The sequence below is a fragment of the Palaemon carinicauda genome, chromosome 9, assembly GCF_036898095.1.
Source record: "Palaemon carinicauda isolate YSFRI2023 chromosome 9, ASM3689809v2, whole genome shotgun sequence".
NCBI lineage: Eukaryota > Metazoa > Arthropoda > Malacostraca > Decapoda > Palaemonidae > Palaemon > Palaemon carinicauda.
The window spans coordinates 71,782,310-71,805,487 of NC_090733.1; the positions used below are offsets into that span (position 1 = coordinate 71,782,310).

The 23,178-nt window shown below is 38.3% G+C and overlaps 1 protein-coding gene across 3 annotated transcripts in view; it reads right to left on the bottom strand.

Annotated features, from left to right (window-relative positions):
• INPP5E (Inositol-3-phosphate synthase) overlaps positions 1-23,178 on the bottom strand; it is a 405,071-nt gene that overhangs the window by 43,177 nt on the left and 338,716 nt on the right. For all 3 annotated transcript variants that reach the window (XM_068380074.1, XM_068380073.1, XM_068380075.1), the window contains 2 exons: positions 20,893-21,051; positions 17,905-18,038 (listed from right to left, as the gene is read on the bottom strand). In XM_068380074.1, the coding sequence (XP_068236175.1) occupies positions 17,905-18,038; positions 20,893-21,051 (293 nt within the window). The remainder of the gene's footprint in view (positions 1-17,904; positions 18,039-20,892; positions 21,052-23,178) is intronic.

The window sequence follows — 23,178 nt, forward strand, 5'->3', positions numbered from 1 at the left end:
TAACATTACCAATTCTCCAACAAGTGCTAAAAGCTCCTCTTCTTGCTAACTTGCGCAAAATAACAGATAACTTTGAAGCTAAGAAATCTTCTGTCTTTATAAAAAACAAAGGAAAAATACCATTTGGGTCTACACCTCCATAAGCATCAAGGTCCATCAACAGAGCTTTAATCTCACGAGATCGAAAAGCTAAACTAGTTAGTTTAGCCTCAGGAAAACAGGAATGAGGAAGTTCAAGTTTTTCATTACTCTGTTTACTGTCAAAAACATCAGCCAAAAGGGTTGCCTTTTCCTTTGGACAGTGAGTGACTGAGCCATCTGGTTTAAGTAAAGGAGGAACTGTTGCATCTACACCAAAGAGTACAGATTTAAGGGTAGACCACCATTTATGTTCCTGAGTTGTACCAGAGAGGGGTTCTTTTATGATTAAATTGTACTCCTTTTCAGTTGAGGCATAAACTCTCTTAGCAAAAGCTCGAAGCTGAGTATAGTTGTTCCAGGTCAAATCTGATCTGTTACCCTTCCAAAGGTGATAGGCCTCCTGCTTCTCCAAATAAGCACGTCTACAATCATCATTGAACCACGGTTTGTCCTTCATTCGGTACCTTAGCACACGAGAAGGGATACGCCTATCAATTATGTTGACTAGATTCTCATTCAAAGGGACAACAGGATCTACACAATTATATAATTGTGACCAATTCAAGCACAAAAGATCATGCAAAATCCCATTCCAGTCTGCTTGGGATTTCATATAAATTTTACAGGAATATGATATATCAGGGACAGGCTGCTCAGTCTTCACTAATAATGAAATCAAGGCATGATCAGAAGTCCCGACTGGAGAACCAACCTTGCTAGTTATAACGCCAGGGGAGTCAGTGTATACGAGGTCCAAGACCTGTGAGTAGCTTCATTTATGATTTGCTCACAGCCTGATTCAGAGGCAAAGTCTAAAACTCTTAAGCCATGGCGATCGGTAGGAGAGATAGAACTTAACTTTTAGGGTACCTCATAATCCTTTGCTAGCAATATGCCATATATATATCTGTATTTTCCATGCATTTTTCTTTATTTTTGACTATGTCCGTTAGGTATGTATTCTTTTAACATATACCTTTTTGGGCTCAAGCCATGACGTCCTAATGGAAGGTTCCTTTAGTAGCTTATGAAGGGTATATATGACTATAGTGATATTACCACTGAATCAAACCAAAGGTTTCACAGAATTCTAACTTCTGGCGCGAGTACCTTTAAGATTACTCTCAAGGGTATCGTATATCATCAGGGGACGTATTCTTGACACGCCACATGGCAATCTGCACCCCGAATAGCCTTTACGCCTCGAGGGGAATACGTGGCAGAATAGAAGGGTAACCGCAACAAAGATTACCCTGGTTCCCCTACTACATTCGTATCACAACTGCGCCAACTCCTTCTGGCGGTCATTCCTTTATCAGTAGCGACTCGCTACGGTGGTGTTCCCTGACGATCTGACATTTTCGATCGATTTCTGGGAATCTTTATGCTTCTACGGCTTCTTTCTCCATCCAGAAAGTTGAGTATTGATTCTTTACAATATGTAATTTAATTCCAGCCTCACAATGAATTTGTGTATTTATTGTGTGCGGATCTTCGCCGATCGCTGGTGTCGCCATGGCGCTGTCGTTCTTTATTCATGTGCTATTTAGTTAGCAGAACGACATTCCGATGTAAATAGCTTAATCATTATTATGAAAGCTATTTAGGCATTATATATTGTAAAGATATCTATAAGCATATTTTTCCCTTTTCCGTGGCGATCGTATATGTCAGAGTTTTGGTGATTTAGGTAAACGAAATCTCATCTTGTCTGCGTAACATAACCTAGACAACATATACTTTCGTCATTTCCCCGGTTACCCTTGTGTATTGGTTATCATTCCTGGAGATCGATATCTCCTGGAATCATATTGACCATTATTAATCTCACTAGAGATTTATAGGTAATCTCTCTTCCCTCTGAGAGTAGCCTTAGGCTACAACTCTCTGCGTCGGCCTTGAATTTCGAATTCAGGCATGACTAGCCTAGAGTTTTCTGTCTCGTCCCTTAACGGCCGTCGGCAAGTTTTGGGATTCGATCAGAACCTTAGAGTATTTAGTCTTTGTCGGCAGTCGGTCGGCGGGGTGATTGGATTCCCCTGCTGGCAGAACTACCGGCATAGGAGGCTAGCCCTCCCTAGACTACACCTGAAGTGGTCGAATGTTGCCGCCACCTTCTCCCTGTTGTCTAGTAGACTAATCCTATGCTCGCCGACCCTAGGCTATAGAGTCGTATACTCTTGTGGCCTAGGATGGCGCCGGCATTGGAACTCTGTTTCTCCCTTGTTGAGAGGAACGGCATGAGCTGCCGTCCCCTTAACTGTATGAGCACCTCCTAAGCTGGAGAATAAATGATTCTCCTGCCGCTTGTGGTCGTGCCGGTACTGAAACAGAGTTTCTTCAAGGTGTGTAGATCCGGCAACATTGCCGGTCCCTCCTATACCTCATATAGGACCCTTTCCCCTCCCCTCTCTGTTCTTTTACGATGGCCGAGCCATTGTCTTTCCTCTGCTGGAGTCCTGCAACCTTACCATTGCCGGTGGGTTGCTGGAGCCACCCAGATCCCCCCCCCTCCTCAGCTGTCGGCGACTGCCGACTGGCGGCGGCCATGACGGCTGTCGGCGACTGCCGGCTTCCAGCGGCTGTGGATGGGAGGTCCCTTTTGTCACCAAGGTTCTCCAGTTCTCCCTTGAACTGCTAGCCACAGTTTCTGTTGTCGGCGTATTGTTCTGGCCGGCAGTAGACCGGCACAGATAGATACTGACTCAGTAGGTAGCATGCCGACTGTACTCGTGCTGCCGGAGGCTGGCTTACAGTAGTAAGCCGGCAATAGTACTGTGGCTAAATGGAAGTGAACCTTCCTTTCGGAGAAAGGCAGTAAAATTAGACTTTTACATCTTTTATTACTGTATACATATACAGTAATAGATAGCCTTCACTCCATGCTTTCTCTCTCTCTCTCTCTCTCTTTTCTAGCATGCTAAATGCTCCGGCAATAGCTAGCTAGTCCGGCAACATGCCGGCTGAACTACAGTATATGTCTATACAGGTAATCAGTATAATTGCAGTATAGTATATACGGCAAATGAATAACTATCGTATATATTATACTAGTAGTTATTTCCTATATATCTTGGGTATCCATCCCCAGATATTTGCTGAACCCAATTCTATATTGATGGAATAATATTTCATCAATATTCTGATTTGAAATCAGTTTCCATTTACCCTGCAATATTGAATTTCGTAAAGGGCTGGTGGTGTGACACCTCTAACCCCTAAAGGGGAGAGCCCTTATCCCTGAGTTTCCCTGATCAGGAAACTCCCTGATTTAATATTGTAAGGGAGGTCTCAGCAGATAGATTGGTTGGGATGCATAAGTATATGTCTTTTATTTTCTGCCGGCTGAACTACGGTATAGGTCTATACAGGTAGTCAGTATTTTTGCGATATAGTAAATACGGCAGATGAATAACTAACGTATAGATTATACTAGTAGTTATTTCCAATATATTGGGTGTCCCTGTCTAGATATTTGCTGAACCCAATTCTATATTGATAGAGTAATATTTCATCAATATTCTGATTTGACATCAGTTTCTATTTACCCTGCAATATTAAATTTCGTAAAGGGCCGGTGGTGTGACGCCTCTAGCCCCAAAAGGGGAGAGCCCTTATCCTTGAGTTTCCCTGTTCAGGAAACTTCCTGATTTAATATTGTAAGGGAGGTTACAGCGATTAGATGGGTTGGGATACACAAATATATGTCTTTTAATTTCTAATCAACATATCTTGAATGCGAGCTTCTGCTGTTACCGCTCCTATTTCGAAAGAATGACATTCCTTCGATACTCTGATTGTGTATCAATCCTCCTTACATCACATGCAGGTTCACCCCCACAGCAATATTATTTCCAAAATCCCCAACTTACAAGATGGCAGTCTAGAGCTATCGAACTGTGGTTGGTTTCGTTTCGAAAGTTATCTCATAAATGCGGTTCAGTTGCGAACTAGTTAAAATGCGAAAACTCTACGGGAATTGAACTGAAAGTTTCAATTTCTCATTACTAAAACTGCTGATTTAGTGTCCCTTTTAAAGGTTTTTAAGGTCTAACCCCCCCCCAACCCTGCCTCTCAAGATAAAGTTGCAGACACTAACGGCATTGGTGAGTCTGAGCGGGACTCGAAACTCCGACTGACAAACAACGGGCAGAGACTCCACAATCAAGCCACACCTTGTAGTGAAATCAACAACAGCAGTCATTGTTTCACTGTCACATCTGACTCCGCTGCCAAGAGCCGGCAGTGTGTACCCTTGGTCACCACCCAGTCAATAGCTGAGTTGGTATAACTTCAATCGACAGTCCGCCGATTACCGGCGGTCTGCCGACAGCCCGAGGAGTCGCCTTTGGTTCAGATATCCGCTGACTATGCGTATAGTTTTCACCACTACCCAGTCACATTGAATACTGTCTAGGATGGTGTGACGTCTGTCAGCGACCCGCTGAAAGCCGACAAGTCACCGATATGTCGAAGACCTGCTAGCCATATCGGTACTGAAGTACTGTGCCAGTTAACTTACCCCCAAGCACTAGCCTTGACGGTAACATGCCAGTTGTATAGGGGTATACAATACCCTGTACACCTGCAGTTTAGGACCATATCGCAGACAGAAATCTTTGGTACATAACCATACAATAGAATGGTTTTCCAGTACGTTGTGCTTCTAAGCACAACCCTTTGCTGAGACCTACCTGATCTGGGGGATCCACTTCCCGCCCCCCCCTTTTTCCTTACGCTGATTCTTCATCAGCCTCTTGATTCTCATTATTAATTCCCCGGATGTAGGGCGCTACTCTATCCTTATGGCCTAGAATCTTCTATCGGCCCCTTCTTGAAAGGGGATGCCCTAGAATCAATAATTAGGAAGACCGCAGCAGTTGGCTGGAAGGATTTACACGTCTGTGTCTCTCCTCCTTTCCAGTGTACCTATCCTAAGCTTTATACAATAGAAAGGAATCTTCTATTACAGTGAAACACTGAAAAGCTGATATAGGCAAACAGTCAGGTATGGCCTGAAAGGAGAACGGAAGGGTTTCTTAGTTCTCCTTACTTAGGATGTTAAACAGCATCCCACAGTTACAATGACCGTTGTTCCACAGACGGTCAGATATATACACCTTTGGATCATGCGAAGCAAACATACGCTTCTGGTAGGAGGGAAGTTCCTCCTGGATCGCCGGACCTTCGATCCCTGGAGTCCAAGGTCTGACCAAGATGAGACTAGAATGGAAATGGACATACCTCCACCATCCTTTCCTCAACTCTTCTTATATTCAAATCCCCCATAGAAGAGTATACCTTAGAGCTCTAGAGCATACTAGCGGTGAGGAAAGTAGAGTCCATCGATTTCCAATGAAAGCGGTTTAGTGTTCACATGAAAGACTCAAGAAAACTCTGAGTCATTCTGGAATTGGCGCCACTCAACAAGTTCCAATAGAACAGCAAGTTCAGAATGTTAATCCTGCTGAACATTAGGACCCTATTCAGTAAGGGGTGTTGACAATCTAGCCAGCCCTGGAAGATGTCTATCAGAAACTTCCAGTCAGTCACCCCCTCCCCTCCTACCCAGGATCCAAGTTACAGAAGATAACATATATCCTGGACGAGATTCTTGTCGGACTAGTTTCAGTCCTAGGATCTTTACGGAATTAGCAGACACAGTCAAGCGAAACCAAGCCTAGAAAGAGTTCAGGTAACGATGGCCCTGGACGACAGGCTGGGGTGGGCAGCACCCGAAATGACTGTCTATGAGCATCCATGGAGATGATCCAGCCCCAGAACATCGAGGATGCAAATAACTTCAAGAAATCTCGATTCTCTCCAGCTCAGGGGCTTCAATGTTTTAAAAAATCATTGAAACCTGTAGTCACCCTACCTCCCCTTTTCCCCTAGGGATGTTAAAGGAGATCGCAAGGTCTGTCAAGAGACTATTGTAATCAGTCAGGATTCCATGACGCTAAAAGGGAGGAGTTTCGAACTCTCTCCAGTTCACAATGATGACAGACCCAGTGCTACGTGCACAACTATAAGATGCGCTAAGAGGCTGGAGAAGATACGCATCAAACGCTCGAAGAGATCTAATAGGACCAATGATGGTCATTCCCTCTTCGCTTACCCTACAATGACCAAAGGCCACGGACCCGTAGGCCATTTTAGCCCTGTAATGGGTGGATAAACTCTCTCCACACAGATCGGACCTCCTCGGGTTGATCTGGGGCATCGAAGCGATAACGAGGCGTCGAAACTGTCGAGGATAAGGGACGTCTCATTTCATTAGGGAATGCTAGCCATCCCTTCCTTAAGGGAATGGCGCCTATCAGCAGCTCGTTTATATATGATCCGCAAGGTGACAGCGGATGCTCTTCTCGGGTTCAACCCAATAGAGTTGGAATGGTACATGGACGCAGACCCATTCCCTCCCAGAAGGGAACAAGTCCCCGAGCTGCCGATCGTTCTCTTCATCACGAGCGTTATCAAGATACTATCTCGTTATTTAGTCCCATACGAGGACCCTCTAATGGAGGTAACAGACATAATGTCTCTACATTAGAAGTGATGGACTTAGAATTCGTGTTCAGCCCATCAAATTTCCTCCGGAAGGCCCTCTACATGCTGAGACCCTTCCAAGGAAGAGGGGCTCTGTTGGCTCCCAGAAAGCCCAAGAACATCCCGTTCCCTGTAATGAAGGAACTGAGGCTGAGGCTAGTCCTAGTTATGCACCTAGGATTATCCAGGAGGTTCAGAAGTTTTCTGACTTCGATTTATCACAGTACACCTGATCCCTTCATTTTATGAATTCTTTGCCCTTAACGATTAGGAAAAAGATTGGGATCTTAAAGGCAAAATAGAATTCCTAGAAGAATACAAGTCTAGTCAACGAGAAGACAATACGAGTCTTCTTGGGAAAAGTAAATTGTTTTGTAAAGCAAAAGGGCCCGAAAACAATTTCATGATCTTCTGCCTGTTTTTCTCTGTCCACCTCTATATTCAGGGTCTGGCGGCCGACAGCAAGTTGGCCTTTGAGGAAGGAGGCAGTGTATCCTTGGATACTATGAGAACGCTAGTTCTTCGGCCTTGTCTCCATATAAACCCTTGAGTAAGCACCAAGGGTATGGCCGACTTTGCGAGAGAGGTCACTTGATGGGATCTTTGGATCCATGGACCATTATCTCTGTGCAAGACAGCCCCGACTAGACCTCTTCTATATGCCCTTTAAATGGATCTAACGATTGAAATCTTTAATAAATTTCCGATAACATGTGCAGGCTTAGGCCCGCAACGCCACTAAAGCCCATCTCATGGTCTTTGGACAAGGTCCTACATTATGCCTCACCTGTGAACAATGAGAATTGTTCCCTCAAGCATCTAATCTAAAAGGTTATTTTTTCGGTTCGCTATAGCCTCTGGGACTAAAGTTAGTGAAATAGTGGCCCTATCCGGAGATGAGGGCCACATTAAGTGGGAGAACTGCATCTCTTTCTGATCTAACCTTTCTCATTAAAGACGTAACACCTACTAAGAGGTGGGGCTCCTGGAGAATCTGCCATCTGAAGGAAGATGTCTCTCTAGGTCTGCTAGAGCATCTAAGGTCTATCTTCATAGAACTTCAGACTTCAGGAGGAACAGCTCTTTACAGGAGAAAACTTTGGATCAAACTATCCCTACAACTGAGGGCGAAGCTCACCTACCTTTTTCGCGGAGCAGATCCTGACAGATAAAAGATCCGAGGAAAGTTGCTTCATCACTGAACCTTTCAGTGTGTGGACTTCAGCCTCTTCGTTCACCTACTGATCGGAGGTTGTCCAATGCGTCTTACAGACACTATACTAAGCAAATCTATGGATTGAAGCATTATGTGGTGGCGGCAGGTGCTATTTGGACCCTGTCGTCTAGCTCTGCGATGAACAGTAAATTGATTGGGACTATCAATTAAAAGGAGAAGGGGTCAGCAATTTTCGTGTGACCTCCCTTTGAATAAGTGTTGCTAAGGTAACACTAAATCTGTTCAGAATCTCAGGTGTGAAATTATACGGATACCACTAGTGCCGTGTGTACATAGTACACAGTGTTGTTAGACTATTTCATGTACAGAAATTATAAAGAAAAGTCTTGTTAAAAGAGCTTTTCTTCAGTTTGAGAGTGGCACTCATCATTTTCCCCTCTCAAAAGGGGAACATTAATTTCTGTGTATGTCTCTCGTATAATTTCCTTATCATGCTACATTCATTTAGCATGTAGTAATTTATTAGGAATAAATGTCTATTAAAATGCAGTTGCATCCTAATTCGCCCAACAATTGCATGTTTTAAAATACCAGAGTTCCTTAACTTACTCATGTAAGTATTTCTCATATCATTGTACTGTATGCTTACAATCAATGGATGAGGACACTGATATTGGTTCTGCAATATATACAATCCTTGAGACCGTTTGTATTCTCAGTGTATACTTATGTTTGTTCATACAATATATGCTACCTTGAGGCCCTTTTCTAACGTCTAAAAAGGACTCTTCCCTACAGGGGGCAGGAAGCACTGACATTGTTATGCTTAGTGATGATGACGGATAACGGTAACGTCATTTGTCTCAATTGGCCCTTTTGGCCGTAGAAATATTGTCCCAAGGTTAAGGCACTAACACAAAACCACAGATACATTAATTCTCTGGTATGCTTCCATTAGGACGTCATGGCTTGAGCCCAAAAAACGGATTTTGAGCGAAGCGAAAAATCTATTTTTGAGTGAGATGGCCATGACGTCCTAATGGACCCACCCTTCTTTTCTATGAAAAGATCTTTACGGTCCCCCCCCCCCCACTGATCTACTGTATCTGTAGCACCTTGATCAACGCTACAAGGAATGACTGCCAGAGAGAGTTGGCGCGGTTGTGATACGATTGTAGTAGGGGAACCAGGGTAATCTTTGTTGTGGTTACCCTTCTATTCTGCCACGTATTCCCCCACGAGGCGTAAAGGCTATTCGGGGTGCAGATTGCCATGTGGCATGTCAAGAATACCTCCCCTGATGATATACGATACCCTTGAGAGTAATCTTAAAGGTACTCGCGCCAGAAGTTAGAATTCTGTGAAACCTTTGGTTTGATTCAGTGGGAATATCAATGTAGTCATATATACCCTTCGGAAGCTACTAAAGGAACCTTCCATTAGGACGTCATGGCCATCTCACCCAAAAATAGATTTTTCGCTTCGCTCAAAATCCGTTTTTTGCATATTCATCCTTAATCACTTGTATATGATATGACTAAAATATATATCCAGTCACACTCCTCGGAAACATATTTTTAACGTAATTTTAAGTTCAAATACTTGAAGGTAGCTGTCCGAGCTAATGTAATGATAATACATTGATAAACCCATGCCCCAAGGGATCATAGGAGAGTTGGAGTGTGAACGACAGCCATAACAGGATGCGAAAGTAAGACCAAGCTAAATCATTGTATAGGTAACATTTATTTATGTATTGTCAACATGTCACAAGCATCCCGTGAGAAACAGTTGACCTTATGATCTCTACACCGGAACCAGATGGCTTCCGATTATAATCCAATGTGATCATATTTGTAATAAATGCTGAGATAACTAATGTCACGTTATCAACGCAAACCTATGTTAAGGGGGCCGTCTGCCATGGGGTTTTGACATGACAACTTTCAGAAATCGAAAATGGTTTTATTGCTTCTATGTATGCACAAACATATCGTACATGCTCCCCAGAAGTTTCAGCCAATTATTTTTACAAATAACGAAGATATAGCGGTCTTTAACCCTGGACAGGTATGATGGGTCGTACGCGACCCCTACAGCATGTTCAAAACCTGTTTTTTCCCCATAAATCATCAGCTGTCTCGAATATGGAAGTGATCGACCTGCAAGGGGTGACTAGTCTACATGCCATTGTCTGCTTTAGGACTGATTTTCGTCTAACTTCCCTCCTTCCCCGTTTTTTTACCCCCCCCCAGGGGTCGACCTCGACCCTGAAATACCTTTATAGGGGTAAGTGATCAAACAGTAAAGTTATTACATAATTATAAATTGTCGAACAGTGTTGATACTTGTTTGGTTCTTTATAGTTGGAAAGTGTGGGTGGATGGTGTGTCTACCACTTGCATGACATTTGTTTTGGCTTAGATGCCATATATTGCCATGAGGTCCATTTTCCCTCAAATGCTAATTTCTTTCTTTTTTTTTAATTTTTGCAAATTTCTGATTTTTTCTATTTATTTTGAATTTATCTTCAATAATGGCCAGCAGGCAGTATTTCCTCGGCATGGATGTCATCAACACACTTCTAATGGAGTTAAAAAGAGATGTTGATGATAATATGGAGCTTGCAACCTCATGTGTTTGGTATTTATTTCTCTGATAATTTCTCCTTCATATTTGTCAATATTTTTCTCATGTGTATTAGGTACTTGAAATTGATTTATATAGTGTTTTATTATTATTATTATTATTATTATTATTATTATTATTATTATTATTATTATTATAGTTTATGTATATATAATAATTTGATATTATTTTACTTTTTATTGGTCAGCAGTTTCTTATTTTGATTTAATTTTACTTTGATTGGCTACCGATTTGCTATTTGATATCCTTTTACTTTTATTAGTTACTAATTCTATTTTCTCTTGCTGTAAGTATGGTATCAATTTTGTGTTGGTCACATCAAGCTTCCTGAAAGGACTCACTGTCATAGCTGCCCACCTAAGACTGACCACATGACAAACACCACTTGTTTGAGGAGCAGGAAGCCTGTTTGTCTATAGCTTCAAACTGTCTTGTATCTGAACTGTACCTGATAGTTATAGCTAGGTTAAATCATGAAACTTTCTTTTTTTACTACTTGTTTGTGTAAATACGGAAATTTTAATCTTTACAAAATAGATATCACCCATTTTTTATCTAAAATTTATTTCAAAGAATTTAAATTTTATATGATAAAAATAATTGTCAAACATCCAGAAAGCCATCATATCAGTTTGATTACAATCCACTAATAATTACATAAATAAATAACACCTTGAAATTTACATACCCATTCTTCATTTCAAGTGGTAGATTGGACTGTAAGAGTTGTTGCGGTCTGCGGCCATTTTGTTGACATACCCGAAAGGTAAGTTGGCATATCTCTATATATTCTTGTTCTGTATAGAATTCGTGATATTTTGGTATATTTTAATGCATAAATATCATATTTTATAGGAGATAAAATGATTTTCATAAGAAATTTAAATTGTGAAACTAGGCAGTCAAAAAATGACCTTTAGATTTCGCCCCTGATATAACAGTAAATTACATCTTAGTGCACATTTTATTATGTATTTCTGTTCTATGATAATATGAGTTTATTCTATAAAGAAATTAGCCTCTTCCTATTTCATTTGGGTACCCAAAAAAATTCATGAAATTTGGACAAATATTTTTGGCCAAAAAAAAGTTACCCTTTTTTTCTCATTTCAGATCTTGACTTCTATGGGTCCAACTCATTTCCAGCAATTACACGCTGTTGCTTTGCCATCTAAGAAGGTGTCCCTAAAGGGATTTATGTGTATATGTATATTTCTATTTTATGTGAATATTTACGTTGTCTTTTTTTTTTGTATACTTAAATTTTTAATATATTTCCAATAAATAGTTATTTTGTAGATGGGTATCATTTATATTTTCAGTAGTTTTTAGCATTCTTTGAAGTATTTTTAGCAAGTCAAACAATAGAGATTGATGCATAACTAGATTTTTCCTGAATTTTTTTTGGAGTCGGGGTCGCGCGCGACCGAGTATACCCTCAAAGGGGTGTCCGAGTAGCGTATCTATCCAGGGTTAAATGATGATGTCATCCTTACTGTATCGTCTGCATGACTGAGTTTGACAAAATCATCTTTGTGTGTTATTTTTGCATATCTATAGCGATTTTTCTCTTATGTTTCGATCTATCGTACGTCTGGCAGAAATGGGAGGCATTGGTAGAGCGTAGTTGAACAAAATCTACTCCTAAGAGAACAGAAGCCAAAGTTTCCAAACACTTACAGAAGTTATAATGCATGCGTTTGTTTACTTGAAATTCGTATGTAGATTGTTTTTACAACGTCCTCGGGAACTTTATAGCAAGGCCAATATTACCTAAGGTCATAAAAAGAACAAATGGTTAATCATTTTTTAAATAATGAGGATATAGCGGTCTTTAAATGATGACGTCATCCTTACTGCGTCGTCTACCTGACTGACTTTGACAGAATCGTAGTTTTTTTTTCTCTCTCTCTCTCTCTCTCTCTCTCTCTCTCTCTCTCTCTCTCTCTCTCTCTTTCTCGAATGATCTAAAACTGCCATTTATACAAATACTATAATTCTCTTTCTCTCTCTCTTTCTCTCGAAGTTCGTATGTAGATTGTGCTTTCATAACATCCTCGGGAACTTTATAGCAATGCCAATGTTACCTAAGGTCATAAAAAGAACAAATAGTCTATCATTTTTCCAAACAATGATGATATAGCAGTCTTTAAATTATGACGTCATCCTTACTGTCGTCTTCATGACTGAGTTTGACAGAATCGTAGTTATGTTTATTTTTGCATCTCTCTCTCTCTCTCTCTCTCTCTCTCTCTCTCTCTCTCTCTCTCGAATTATTTAAAACTTCCATTTATACAAATTCTATAATACCAATGTTCAACTCTCTTAGAACCAAATAATGGTTTCTCTCTCTCTCTCTCTCTCTCTCTCTCTCTCTCTCTCTCTCTCTCTCTCTCTCTCTCTCTCTCTCTCTCTCAATTTGAACTGCCATCTACAGTATATCAACCAAAACGCTATCACTCCAAAATTATATTCATGATCTCTCTCTCTCTCTCTCTCTCTCTCTCTCTCTCTCTCTCTCTCTCTCTTACTCTTATGTTTGGATATATCGTACTTCTGGCAGAAATGAAAGGCATTGTAGAGGGCAGGTAAATGAAAACTACCAGCTATGATAACATCAGCAAAGTTTCCAAAGACATATGGAAATTATAATGCATGTGTTTATTTACTTGAAGTTCGTATGTAGATTGTGCTTTCACAACGTCCTCTGGAACTTTATAGCAATGTCAATGTTACATAAGGTGATAGAAAGAACAAAAAGTAAGTGGAGAACAAGAAAAAAGAACCAAGAAAGAGTGAAACATGAATAAGAGTACAGAGCTGAAACCTGCTAACTAAAGCACTGGCAACAAGGAGAGATCGCTGGCTAGGAATAGTAAACTGAGGGTTCAAATACCTCGTTTAGGGTGCATTTATGTAAGAATAAACAATAAAAGTTATCATAATATTATCTTGATTTCTTTAAGAAAAGAAGCGAAAATGTGTTGCAAATCTTTGGGAACTCATAACTCAAAAACATACTTATTCACACTTAGGTACATTTCTCACTTATTTCTTGTTTGATATCAGAGGGAAAGATATCATTGAAAAGAAGAATAAAAATCCCACAATTCTGTCAGACAAATTTTGATTTTCTTTCTATATTTTTTTTTCATGATTATTTTCCGTCTAGACGAGGAAAAAAAAATAAAAATTCATTAAAAAAAACAGAAAGGAAAATCAAAATTCTGTCTGGCAGAATTGTTCGGTTGATAGAGTAGTTTTTATGGTATAAGTTTCAATACAATTGGTATTATAGTATTGGGGAAAAATGTACCCATATTTTTTTTTAAATAATGATTTTTGCTAATAAATCCAAAAGTTTTGGATCAAATTACTTGAAATTTTTATATGATGAAGGTATTATATATGTCTAAAACATATATAGAAATGGTGTAATTTGGATCATTAGAAAAAAAAAATAGCGGACATGGCAGACGGTCCCCTAAACCAGTTCAACTTATCTTTTCATACGGAATGATCTTCCAACCAAACCATCCATACTCTAGTGATGGAGTTAACAATAAATTTGTTTAAAGTTAATTTAACTTTGACTTATTTCAAGAAGTAACCTACAAGTCTAAATAATTCTATATCACATTGAAGAGATATGAGACAGAACAACGAATGTGTGCGTATAACATTCTCACACCAACAATTTCACGGCTCTTCCTCTGAAATGTCCTTACACAACATATAGAATAAAAGTCTAATTCTACGAATCATTAGTATTATTGGGTAAATGTTTTTGGTATGGCTGCTTTGTCCATTTGTATAGCTACAGAGGTGATCAATGCAATCGAGTTGTAAGGAATTAAGGGGGATATGGACTAGTACAGGGGAACCAAATTAACCTGACCTATATTTACATCATTGGTTACCAGGCCCAGAAATATTTGGTAAATAAAAATGCCTAAACAGTCATATCTATGAAGAGTAATAAGTTTTGTAAACTATATTATTTTACTTCTAATTCATTAAACAGTGTTAATCTTTTTCTTGTTACTTGGGTATGCATAAGCATTCAGATCCAAATAATTTTACTTTTTGATATAGCCTAAAGCCTTTGTCAAAGATCTCAATAATGACAAGTTTAATAGCAAAAATTGTAATCATGTGTTATAACTCAATACTATTTTTGCAAGATATTTTGTCAAAGTTGTACGTCTGGCAAGCAGCTATGCGCTAGTCCTTCTGTGCCGCTGAGAGCACCTTACTGCTTAGTCACACTGTCAATGTGTTCTATGAGACTCTGTGAAATGGTTAGTGAAAAGTTTACTCCTGGATTTCTTGTGATTTTACCGCTAGATATGTGTGATCAAGTGCTTCTTGTGATGTGAAATGGCTTTTAGGAAAAAATCCACTGATGTGGAAATGGGCCAGATAATAGCCCTTTACAAAGAAAATATTCCAACTGTCGAAATTGCAGCTGCTGTGAGAAAAAATCTACGAACAGTGGCAAGGCAGATCAGCCTGTTTAAGGCTGAAGGAGAAGCCGCCATTCCTGCAGTGCGTCCAATGAAAGGAATGAAGAGGATTTTAAGTGATAAGGATGAAAAGTATGTGAAACGAATTATTGAGAAGAACTCCAGACTCAATGGTAAACAATTAAAGCAAGAATTCATAATTTTCAACCTTATTTCTCAAAACCCTCCTCCTTCCTGGCTTTGGATGCACAGCAAGAATAACAGCTTCTCTCTCAGCCTTGAATCAGCCTCGACACTATTTGCCGATTTTTCCGACAGCAGTTGCAATTTTGGCAGTTGGAATGTTTTGTTTGTAAAGGGCTATTATCTGGCCCCTTTCCACATCAGTGGAATACTTTCTAAAAGCCATTTCATGTCACAACACGCATTTCAGCACACGTAGGTGGCGGTAAAATCATGAGAAATCCGGAAGCAAACTTTTCATTAAATTCCTCATACAGTTTCATACAACACTGAGGTGCTCTCAGCCGCAGGTTTGCCAGGTTTTCTAAGTGAGAAAAGGCCAAATTCTAATCAGCTGTAGCTTTAAAAGGCCAACCCATTAGTAAATCTTAGCCAAAAATATAACATTTAAGGCCAAAGTTTTTCTTTATGATATTGCTAACAGATAACCATTTAAAAAGGGATAAAATTTGAAGTATTTGGCCTAAAAAAGGCCAACCAAGCAACCCTGCTCAACGGCATGAAACGATTTGCGTATAGCTGCCTGGTAGACGTACGAGGCTGACAAAACCTCTGACAAAAACAGTACCCGAGAAATAACGCATGATTACAATTTTCGCTATTAAACATCTCATTGTCAAGATCTTTGACAAGGGTTGTACATTACCTTTCTTGAAAGCTGTGAGTAAGTTTCAGAAAGTAATTATATAGTTTATGTTTAGGATTGATCCTAACAGGATCCCAAGTTTCCTTACAAGGTTCAATTATTTCAGTTTCCCATCCTTTGTTGTAGCACATTTGAAAGAGTTACTTGTACCTGAAATATAGTAAAAAGAGTTCAACCCTATCAAATTATCGAAAAATACCATATTAATTTGGAAGTACAAGTCACAAGTGCTGATGCACCTTCCGGTTATTGGAATTCTGTTTATGAAACAAACAATATTAGGCAGCCTGAGTAGAAAGTAACTAGGATGATGAACTTGTATGAAAATATGAGTCACGTCTCAAGATTCACTTCCCAGATTTTTTGTTCCGTTTCGTAAAAACGAAAATGCATTCAGAATGTTTAACGAAATTAATGATGGAAAATAGTATATCATTATTATTATTATTACTTGGTAAACTAGAACATTAGTTGTAAAAGCAGGATGCTATAAGCATAAGGGCTCCAAAAGGGACAAATAGCCTAGTGATGGAAGGAAATAAGGAAACAAACTACAAGAGAAGTAATAAATAATTAGAATATCACACTCTAAGAACAGTAGCAACATAAATAAATAAATTATAACAAGAGTTTTATGTCAATTTGTTGACATAAAAACATTTGCTACAAATTTGAACTCGGGAAGTTACACTGATTCAACTACAAGTCAGAACTGTGGTGGACTTCAAAGTTCTTTTACTTCTGTGTTGGAGACAAGTGAGTACAATTACCGGTAGTTTATATCTCCGTAATTAATGGCATTAAAGTTACCACAAAGGATTATCACTGGTTGGGTCTTTTTAAGGAACTTCTGGAGATAGAATAGGGTTTCTACTCAAAGCACTATGTTTGCAAGAAAGACCAACGTAAATATCATCTCAACCAATAAAGACATTAGAGGAGAGTAATTATATTAAGTTTTTTTTTTTTTTTCACGAGGTCACAGGTGATTATTTTAATAGCAAAGGCAGCTCAACCAATTTTTTCTATTCTCTACTGACTTTTATAATAGATAAGGCAACTCTCATCACTTTTATGATTTTCTACCTACACCAGTACCATCAAATAATATTCTAGAGATAATGGTCTATAAGATCAAGAAGTGTAAGAGCAGAAAGAAACCTTAAGAGGATGGATATGCTTCAGAAGATTTAGCCAAAATTCTTTGGGAATTTTAAGACAAAGGAGATTAATTAATGGACAAGGTAGCAGAGAAGACTTTCCAAGTTTTCTATTTAATAAGAATAGATGTAAATTTAGATATGGTAAGAGCAACAGATTAAGAATTAAATTTATTTAAAATCTGCTGTCTAATTACCATTTCACCACCACTGAGTTAGCGTGTCAGTTAGCAAGGTGATCTAAAGGTTCTATAGGTAAGATTCGTCAAAATAAACAGGATTCTAATGATAAAATTTATTATTTTGGTATTGTACATAACTCTAGGTCCCATCAAGTCCCTTCCACTTTAAAGTTCTGTGTATAGTTATATATGTATAGTTATATATGTGTGTCAACTTTGATATTATGAAGATGAAGAGCCGAGTATATTCACTGGCAAACCAAGCATTGAAGTTTTCTTGAATTCACTACTGGCAGTAAGTGTTAAACATCAAAAGTCTGTGCTTTGTAGATGAAAGCAATGTGACCTAGAGTTAAGTATCAGAAGAATAAAATATTAAAATTCTCACTTTTCTAATAGATCTCTTTGGGCAGAGACCATAATCAAGGCTTTTTTTTTAAGGTACATCCTCCTTACTTCTGACTGGACACAGTTATATCAATATAAGAGCATATTCTTAAACTAAATATATCTCACTCCATACAAGATCACTGTATTGGAAAATTCTTGCACAGTAAAGATCTCATCCATAACAAGAACTTAATGGATGAAAGTTCAGAATCACAGCATTTATGTTCTTGTACAGTGTATAATTAAAATCAAAATGAAAAGAAGAAAACACTCTGAGCATTTTTATTCAAGTAAAGCTTACCTTGAATAGAATTCTATCTGTGTATGATGGGACCCGCTGCTTGGAAGATGTGTCATAGTGATCAGTACCAGGATCATATTTAAAGGTAGGCGCAAAAGTAATTAGTCCTTCTTCAAATTCTCCAAATGCTTCACCTGAAAATACAAAACCAGAATCAGTTTAACATATACTAAAATCAACTAACACTGGAGAAGTTTAAAATATTTAAATATTCTTACTACAAAATAATGCAGTCCATCCAAATCAATAAATCTCATATACAGGTAAGTATATTACATGGAATGGAAAACTATCCAAAATATGCTAACTAAACCTTAAGAAAAAACTATGTTTGCAGTTGTTTTATTATTACAGTTTAAATGTAATGAAAATTATAAGGGAAGATTCTGATTTGATATTACAATCCTGAAATAAATCAACCATCTTTTAACGTATGACATTAATATATGTTGAATAAAGATAACAGTAAAATAAATAGAGATTAACTAACTAGTCTTTAATGGTGTCCAAAGGATTACAGTCATCAATGCTACAAACAAATAATTTGAGTTAAAAATATAAAATCATGCCTGATAAATCCTCACATATTTTGCAATAATAAAACTGTTGTATTTTCAATATAATAGAACAAAAAAAAAATCGTTCCGTAAAAACCAATAAAATAAATAAAAATAAATGGATACTGTGTATTGTATTGAGAGCCTCCTTTCAGTAGCACTGGAAAGAAGGCAATTACAATCCTCATCCTGGCACTTGTGAGAGGAAACGGTGCACTCAATACACCCAGGCAGGGACACTCAACCAATAAGTGTAATGCTACTACTGCAAGTGCACATTCATAATAGAATGGCTTTACATGAACAGTGATAAAAATCTACGGGTTTAATGTGTGTGGCCAGAAATTAGTTGGGAAAAGACTGTTTCTCATCTCCTTGACATATTACTTTCTTACTTTAGGGCCTGCTTTTCAGGTCCTATACTGCAGGGGAATCCTACTCTCTACAAGACCTTTAGTAATTCATTTTATTGCATCCATTTTAAAACATTCAGCATTTCACACCGCACATAGCCCGTTTATTGTCAAATCCACATTATCGAAGCACTTGAATAACAAGAAAGTCTTCAGATTCCTCTTGAAAGACTAATATCTTCAATCTTTTGGATGTCTTGTGGGAGCTCATTATATAGTCTTGGAGCCACATATTATGAAAGAACTGATCTAGTGATTTAAACCTTTTCCAGTTACTATCAAACTTTGCCCCAAGAGATTTTTCAAACTGTATATTTTTATTCTACTAACTTGAATAAATATCCCTAAATATCAGAGTAATTCTGGATGGAAATTGATACTTTACATTTCACCATTCATTGCCTGTTATACATATTGAAAATATCTACACCACAACATATCAATAGGAATATCCAGTTTAAAAACAGTAGTACAATTGGGTGCTTAGTAATAAGCTTTACACGGGAAAAATAATTATTCAGTGAATCATAGAATATGAAAACTCTTTATCTTACGAGTCATAATTTCTTTTAGCCAGTCATGCTCGTACACAATTCTGTAGTGAAAATTTGAATTAGGCATACTGCAAAGGCCCACTACCCTCAATATCTATTAAAAGGGATCCAAAATCTTAAAAGTAATTTTTATCTTTCTTAACTACATAAACACAAATCCAAGAATAGGATTATGGCTTCAATGAAGTTGGAACAGCTATTAAAATGTAAAGAGACTAGCACTTTTGACCTCTTAGGCCTGGGATTCACAGGGCGATTGAAGCAGAGAGTGTAAATTAAAGAACTTAGGTTTGAATAGTTAGGAAAATTGCAGATTACTTTAGAAATTTGATTGAGAGTACACTCAGGCCCACTGTTTTGCTTCCTTATTTCCTTTTTCCTCACTGGGCTATTTTCCCTGTTGGAACCCTTCGGCTTATAGCTCCTACTTTTCCAACTAGGGTTATACCATATCTAGCAATAATAGAACAAATAAAACTAATCATAATAGTTTCTTCCTACACAATCACAAACCCTCGACTTTTAACATGAGACTCATCCTTGGGAGGGAGGAAATCTCAATGAATCAAATTACTGATTGGTTCAACTTTCCCTGGAATTGTTAGAGCTACTGGTCCTGTACAGGCACAAAAGGAGATGCACTCGGCACTGGATAAACTGTGCCATACAAGGAAGCACTGAACTTCTCAGAAACAAAACCTTCAAAGCCCTTCGGAGGAAGATCCATGTGCACCACTAAGGAAGATGGTGTGCGCTTCCTCTCCACTCTCAACTGCAGCAATTCGAACAGACCCTCATCCGAAGGCAGACCAACAATACGAAGGGAGGGCCAAATCTACAACAAATAATCAACACTCCTACTCAATCGAGGGAGAGGGAGCTTCGGGAAGAGATCGAGGGGTGGAAGGAGGATGAGGTTTCTTCAACTTTGAGGAAGACCCCCGAGATGAATCCCTCTTCCAATTCTATTTCTCTCTCTCTCTCTCTCTCTCTCTCTCTCTCTCTCTCTCTCTCTCTCTCTCTCTCTCTCTCTCTCTCTCTCTCTCTCTCTCTCTCTCTTGATAAGAGCTACTTTCATTTCCACTGGAATTGCACATCATTTCTTCACAATACTAGCACTATAGCCACTAATCTTGTGCTTCATTGCACTACCACTAGTAGTCAGCGGAGTTAATACAAACAGCTACGAGAATCACAAAAGCAAACACAATAGATTTTGAATAAAGCGGATCGGTTCTGCCCTCCATGGGTAGTGGCGGCTGGATTGGGACCCAGTCGGGAGTGGCGCTAATTTCAAAATTATAATGCCACGGAATTTGCACATATTTTGTATATTTCGTACTTGCGGTAGTTGCGTTCATATATCGATATTCGTACCTTAAGGACTGTCTGTAATATTTCATCCTAAACTTCAAGAAAACTATATAACCATGATTCACCTAGACGTAGGAGAATTAACATTACCTTTTTTCCGAGCTTGAGAAAGTTGATCCCATTGCATGAGGTGCTGGTAATTATCATGTCCACATTTTTTTAACTCGTCAAGAACATAATCTCGGTCAGCAGCAAGGCGAAAATTCAAATCTCCAAGCCAGAACACATAGTCATATCTACAGGTCACATCTGTCATAAATAGAAAAAAAAATTTAAAGTGAATACACTGCATTTAAAAATCTATATCAAAATATATTTTGTAACTATTCATTTTAGGAAAACTTGCATTTGAAATAGGATGAAAATAGTTGTCTTGTAAACTATAAAGGGGATACCAAAAATATTCATGATAACATGTACATATCGTTAAAATACGATATAAGACAAACCTTAGAAATCTGATTGAAAGAATTTAACTATCACCATGCATCAAAATGACACACACATACACACACACACACACACACACATATATATATATATATATATATATATATATATATATATATGTATATATACATACATGTACATACATATATATATATATATATATATATATATACGTATAAAAATACATATATACATATATATATATATATATATATATATATATATATATATATATATCTAACACTCGTGATTTCAATCAATGTAAATATCACCCACGAATGACATTTAATACTGAATTCTATCTTGGGAACATATATCCACTTGGAATTAATTTTATGGTAACAGCTTCTGGCCGGGCAGAGATTCGAACCCCTACCTATTCGGCTGAAAACCATGCCTGCGAGGACTCTACCAAATGAGCCATCAAGAGAGGTTAAGTTTATGAAAAGTCCCCTTACATATTCCTGTCGAATTCAGGAATCTGTTCATAGACTTGAAATAAACCCATCTCCACCATGATAGCTGAATTGTGAGTTTGCAACACGTGGTTATTTTATGATGAATATATATCACTATCACTCGTGATTTCAATCATTGTAAATATCACCCACAAATGGCATTTAATACCAAATTCTATCTCAGGAATATATATCTACTTGGAATTCATTTTATGGAAACAGCTTCTGGCCGGGTACAGATTCAAACCCCTACCTATTCGTCCGAAAACCATACCTGCGAGGACTCTACCAACTGAGCCATCAAGAGAGAATAAGTTTATGACAAGTCCCCGTACATATTCCTGTCCAATTCAGAAATCTGTTCATAGACTTGAAATAAACCCATCTCCACCATGATAGCTGAATTGTGAGTTTGCAACACGTGGTTATTTTATGATGAATATATATCACTAATACTAGTGATTTCAATCAATCTAAATATCACCCACGAATGGCATTTGATACCTAATTCTATCTTGGGAATATATATCCACTTGGAATTCATTTTATGATAACAGCTTCTGGCTGGGTAGAGATTTGAACCCCTACCTATTCGGCCGGAAACCATGACTATGAGGACTCTACCAACTGAGCCATCAAGGGAAAATAAGTTTATGACAAGTCCCGGTAGATATTCCTGTCGAATTCATGAATCTGTTCATAGACTTGAAATAAACCCATCTCCACCATGATAGCTGAATTGTGAGTTTGCAACGCGTGGTTATTTTAAGATGAATATATATCACTAATACTTGTGATTTCAGTCAATGTAAATATCACCCACAAATGGCATTTCATACCGAATTCTATCTTGGGAATATAAATCCACTTGGAATTAATTTTAAGGTAACAGCTACTGGCCAGGTAGAGATTCGAACCCCTACCTATTCAGCTGGAAACTATACCGGCGAGGACTCTACCAAATGAGTCACCAAGAGAGAATAAGTTTATGACAAGTCCCTGTACATCATACTCTCGCTAGTGTTATTTTCGGTTGAAAAAGCCTTCCAGTTGGCAGTTCCTCCTGTGCTAGCTTGAAGGAAGGACAGATATTTCCCTCATCTCCTTTCTTTTTATGGTGTGGAGTTTTAATTGTTACCTCTTCGGTTCTAATAATGGAACTTTATTACATGTAATCCTTGTTGAGCTTATGTGATGAAGGGAGGGCCCATAAGCTTTAATGCAATTGTTACCGCATGCAGTTTCTTGGCTATACCATGTGTGCCATTTGCTGAATACTTCGAGCATGTGACATCCTTCAACGTGCTTAATGTGATCTTCTCGGATTAGCCCATCTACTACGAGGATTTGGCTTATTCTTGCCAAAGCCTGCACTGGAATTCAGGCGAGTTCAACCTTCATTCACTGCGAGAGTTTACCTTTCATGATCAAACCTCTATTTCCTCTGGATTAAACTTAATTTGAAGCA